This window comes from Nicotiana attenuata, chromosome 11 (genome assembly GCF_001879085.1).
Source record: "Nicotiana attenuata strain UT chromosome 11, NIATTr2, whole genome shotgun sequence".
Lineage (NCBI taxonomy): Eukaryota > Viridiplantae > Streptophyta > Magnoliopsida > Solanales > Solanaceae > Nicotiana > Nicotiana attenuata.
The window spans coordinates 17,207,385-17,212,945 of NC_031999.1; the positions used below are offsets into that span (position 1 = coordinate 17,207,385).

The 5,561-nt window shown below is 42.7% G+C and overlaps 1 protein-coding gene across 1 annotated transcript; it reads left to right on the plus strand.

Annotated features, from left to right (window-relative positions):
- Positions 3,206–3,727, plus strand: LOC109234733 (RNA-directed DNA polymerase homolog). Its single transcript, XM_019400795.1, has one exon. The coding sequence runs from the start codon at positions 3,206–3,208 to the stop codon at positions 3,725–3,727; it is 522 nt and encodes a 173-aa protein (XP_019256340.1).

Consider the following 5,561-nt stretch of genomic DNA (forward strand, 5'->3'; position numbering starts at 1 on the left):
CTCACAAGTAAAAGTACGAAGGGTGATGCCGTACAAATTTGCTGACTTTATTGCTTTGCCTTGATATTTGGAATGTAAAATTGACTTGGTGGTTTCGCTATTTACTATGAAAGGACGTTTACTTGGTGATTTTTTACTTAATGTTTTTGTTTGTTGTCCCTTTTACATGTCCCTATCCTGTTGTCATATTTGATTCTTTATCTTCTATTTTATTACTTCTTGATGTATAACTGCCCAAGTTTTTAGTAGGTGTCTTGTCTTAGCCTCGTCATTACCTCGTCGGGTTAGGCTCGAAACTTACTGAGTATATTGGGTCGGTTGTACTCATAGTACACTTCTGCACTTCTTATGCAAACCTTGACACTGGTTCCAGCGGAGTCCCGAGAGGTACTTAGCAGATACCAGGCGGTGAGTCAAGGTAGAGCTGCATTCCGTCCACAGGCCTTAGAGTCACTTTTCTGATTCCAATGTACAGTTCCCAATTTCTTTAGGACATTTTTATATTTCCTATCAAACATTGTATATCGTATAATATAGAAGCTCGTGTACTTGTGACTCCATATCTTGGGATATTCGCATTAGATGTTGGTTTTAGACTTATTGTGTTTATATTAGAATTGTCTTTACATTATGTTATTACTCTATTGTCAGTCTTTTATAGCAGTTCTTCCTATTTATCTATTGTGTGTTGGCTTGCCTAGCAAGCATTGTTAGGCACCATCACGACCTAGATTGGTTGGGATTTTAAGTTGTGACAAGTTGGTATCACAGCGCTAGGTTGCATAAGTTTCACAAGTCATGAGTAAGCTTAGTAGATTCTTGAGGATTTGTATGGAGACGTTTGTACATATTTTCTAGAGGTTATAAAGCTTTAGAAAATTTCACTTTCTTTCTTTCTTTCTCTACAGTGCGACTTTGTTATATCACTGAGTTTGAGTTATTCTTCTCTTATTCTCTCATAGATGGTGAGGACACATATGACATCCGTAGTTGATCAGGAGCCGAAGCCCCAGTTTGCAGCCACTACTTGGGGCCGGGGCCGGGGCCGGGGCCGAGGTATAGCCAGAGGTAGTGGTAGAGCTTAGCCTAGAGAACGCACAATGGCACCTGTTGTTGAGCATCCGCTAGAGCAGGAGGAGATCCTTATTTCGATAGAGCCAGTAGGACCAACTTAGGTCCTAGAGGGGTTTATCGCTACCTAGTGCTTCAGGACACCTTAGTCCGCATGGTTGTTCTTATGGAATGTATGGACCATGCTGGTGTATTTCCTGTGGCACCAGACATTTCTAAAGCTGGGGGAGGAGCCCAGACTCCCGCTACCCATGCTCTAGAGCATATGGCTCACTGGTATCAGACCCTATACAGTTGTTGATCCATAGACCGGGGAGAGACCCACGATGTAAGTTGAGCGGGTGAAGAGGTTATTTCCCCCTAACTTTAGTGGGGTATCTTCTAAGGACCCCCCAGGACTTCTTGGACTGTTTCCATGAGATATTGCGCAACATGGGTATGGTGGAGTCCAACGGAGTTGATTTCACATTGTTTCAGATGCATAGTTCTACCAAGAGATGGTGGCAGGTGTATGTACAGGGTAGGCCATCAGGTTTACCACCTCGCACATGGGCTCAGTTCTCACAGTTGTTTTTGGAGAAGTTCATTCCCTTCATTCAGATAGAGTTGTTCCACAATCAATCCAGCGCCGTCAGCAGGGTAGCATGACTATTACTTAGTATGAGACTATATTTTTGGATATATCACGCCATACAACTATAATGTTCCCTACTGAGAGCAAGAAAGTGTGGAGGTTCATAGATGGCCTTACATATGGCATCAGGTTAAAGATGACTAGAGAAACCGAGGATGAAATTTCTTTCACTTGGGTAGTGGAGTCGCCAGGAGGATCGAGCGCATCAGAGGTTAGCGTAGGGAGACTACCTCTGAAAAGAAGCCTCGCCATTTTATAGGATTTAGTGGTGCCACATTTGGAGGCAGGGGTTCTTTTTGTAGTTGTCGTCCTAGCAGGGCGATTCAGTCATCTCTATAGGTTAGCCATGGTGTATCAGCCAGTCATAATGCTTATGATCTCCTCCCGAGTAGCTAGCTTACATGTCACCATATGTTTCTGTTAGTGCATCACTGATACAGAGTTATTAGGGTAGTTATTCAGGTCGAAAAGGACAATTCCAAGGTCAGCAGTGGCTTGTTATACATGTGAAGACCTCAAGCATGTCACAAAGTTTTACCTGAAGTTATAGAGAGGCATGCCAGAAATGGGTGCTCGTGCCATGATTCTAGCACTAATGGCTCTACCACTAGCACAACTAGCTAGAGGCGGGGGTCAAGTAGCCTGAGGTGCTGGCAAATCAGTTAGAGTTGGAGACCAGTCAGTGAGAGGTCATCTTGCTCAGATTCGTTGTTATGCATTTCTAGCTAGACCCGAAGTTGAGTAGTCCGATGTAGTTACTGCGGGTATTATCTCAGTTTTTCATATAGATACTTCCATGTTGTTTGATCCAGGTTCTACATAATTTTATGTGTCTTCATATTTTTCTTTTCATTTGAGTAGGCCTCGTGATTCTATTGATATTCATATTTATGTATCTACACTGGTTGGAGATTGTATAGTAGTGGATCGGGTGTACAAGTCTTTTGTTGTTACTATTAATAGTTTTAATACACTAGTTGAACTTCTATTGTTAGATATGGTGGATTTTAAGGTCATTCTAGGTATGGATTAGTTTTCCCCATGTCACGCTTTCTTGGATTGTCATGACAAGACTATGACTTTAACCATGTTGGGTTTCCTATATTAGAGTGGAGCGGGACTCACGGTCACTCCACGAGCAGGGTGGTTTCATATTTGAAGTCTTCGTGTATGGTCGAGAAGGGTGTTTGGCATCTTTGGCTTATATCCGTGATTCTAGCGCGTTGGTTCCTTCTATGGAGCCGGTACAAGTTGTGTGTATGTTTCCTAAGATTTACCTTATAGATTTTCCCTGTATGCCACTCGATAGGGATATCGACTTCTGCATTGATTTGGTTTCGAGCACTCAACCTAATTCTATTCCACCATACTATATGGCTCCAACTGAGTTGAAGGAATTAAAAGATTAGTTTCAAGATTTGCTTGAAAAGGAATCCGTTAGACCGAGTGTTTCACCTTGGGTTCACTGGTGTTGGTTTTGTTAAGAAAAAGGACAGATCGATGAGCGTGTGCATAGATTATCGAGAGCTTAACAACGTCACTGTCAATAACAAGTATATGTTGCCTAGGATTGATGATTTATTTGACCAGATTCAGTGTGCCAAGGTGTTTTCCCATATTGATTTGATATATGGCTACCATCAAGTGAAGATTAGGGCATCGAATGTCACTATGGCAGCTTTTCGAACTCGTTATGGTCACTACAAGTTCTTGGTGATATGGTTTTGCTTGACTAATGCTCCACCAACCTTCATAGATTTGATGAACCGAGTGTTCAAGCCTTATTTGGATTCCTCCGTGATTTTCTTTATTGATGATATTCTAGTTTACTCTCGCATTAGAGAGGAGCATGAGCAACACATATGTATTGTGTTTCAAACTTTGAAGGATTGTCAGCTATATGCCACATTTTTAAAGTGTGAGTTCTGGTTAGACTCAGTTAACTTTTGGGTCATGTTGTGTCTTCCGAGTGGAATTAAGGTGGATCCTAAGAAGATTGAGGCAGCTCAAAAACTGGCCTAGACCTGCTTTATTTATAGAGATTCGGAGCCTCTTGGGTTTGGTGGGTCATTACCGCCGGTTCATGGAGTGTTTGTCATCTATCTCAGCCCCATTGACAAAGTTGACAAAGAAAGGTGCTCTTTTCAGATGGTCTAATGAGTGTGAGATGAGATTTTAGAAGCTCACGACTACCTTGACTACAGCCATAGTATGGGTGTTTCCTACAAGTTCGGGATCTTACACTGTGTATTATGATGCATCGTGTATTGGACTTGGTGCGGTATTGCTGCAGGATGGTAGGGGAAATTGCCTATGCATCTCGTCATTTGATGGTTCATGTGAAGAATAACCCTTTACATGATTAGGAGTTGGCAGCCATTTTTTGCTCGCTTAAGATTTGGAGGCACTATCTATACGATGTTCCATGTGAGGTCTATACCGACCTCACCGTATTATATCACTCAAAGAAGGCCAATGTAGTGGTTGATGCCTTGCGTATGAAGGCAAAGAGTATGGGATGCTTGGCCTTTTACCGGTAGTAAAGTAGCCATTAGCCATAGATGTTTAGGCTTTCGCCAATTGGTTCATGAGGTTTGATGTTTCGGAGCCTAGCCAGGTTCTTTCTTGTGTTGTGGCACAATCATTGTTGTTGGTGTGTACTAAGGCTCACCAGTATGATGGTCCTCGCTTATTGATGTGGAAAGACACGATACATCGAGGGGTGGTGCCAAGGAGGTTGTGATTGGAGATGATAGTGTTATGCGGCTTTAGGGCCGAATTTGTGTTCCGAATGTTCATGGGTTGAGAGAGTTTATCCTCGAGGAGGCTCACAGTTCACGGTATTTCCTTCACTCAGGTGTCATGAAGATGTATCGTGACTTGAAGCAACACTTTTAGTGGCGGAAGAAGAAGAAAGATATTATTAGTCATGTCTCTCGATGTTTGAATTATCATAAAGTGAAGCATAAGCATAAAAAATTGGGTGGGTTGACATAGAGATTGGAGATACTGGAGTGGAATTGGGAGCGCATCACTATGGATTTTATGGTAGGCTTACCTGCACCTTGAGGAAATATGACGTTGTTTGAGTTATTGTGGACCGATTGACTAAGTCTGGACACATTATTCTCCTGATGAGATCCTATTCTTCAAAGCGATTGGCTCATATTTACATCCAGGAGAATTATCCACCACATGGTGTGCCCATTTACAACATATTAGATCGAGGCACGTAGTTTACATCAAACCTTTTAAGAGTCGTGCAGCGTGAGTTAGGCACGCGGGTAAAGATGAGTACCGCGTTTCATCCTCAGACTGATGGATAGTCTGAGCGTACAACTAAGATTTTGGAGGACATGTTAGGGCATTCTCTATAAATATCAGGGGTCAGTGGGATTAGTTTCTACCTCTAGTGGGGTTTGCCTACAACCACAACTATTAGTTGAGCATCCAGATGGCTTTATACGAGGCATTATGTGGGAGGCGATGTCGTTCTCCGTTTGGTTTGTTTGAGCCCGATGAGGCTAGATTGTTTGGCAAAGATTTGGTTCGTGATGCCCTGGTGTCGACTAAAGTGATTTAGGAGCGGCTTCGTATAGCTCAGTCCATGCAAAAGAGTTATGTGGACCGGAATGTTTGAGATGTGGCTTACACGGAGCGTCAGCAGGTTCTTCTCTAAGTGTCACCTTGAAGGGCGTGATGCGATTTGGGAAGAAGGGCAAGTTGACCCCGAGTATTATTAGCCCATTTGAGATTTTTAGAGAGTTGGGGAGGTTGCTTATAGGCTTGCATTGCCTCCTAGCCTAGCAGGGATACATCCGGTATTTCACGTTTTAATACTTCAGAAGCACCATGA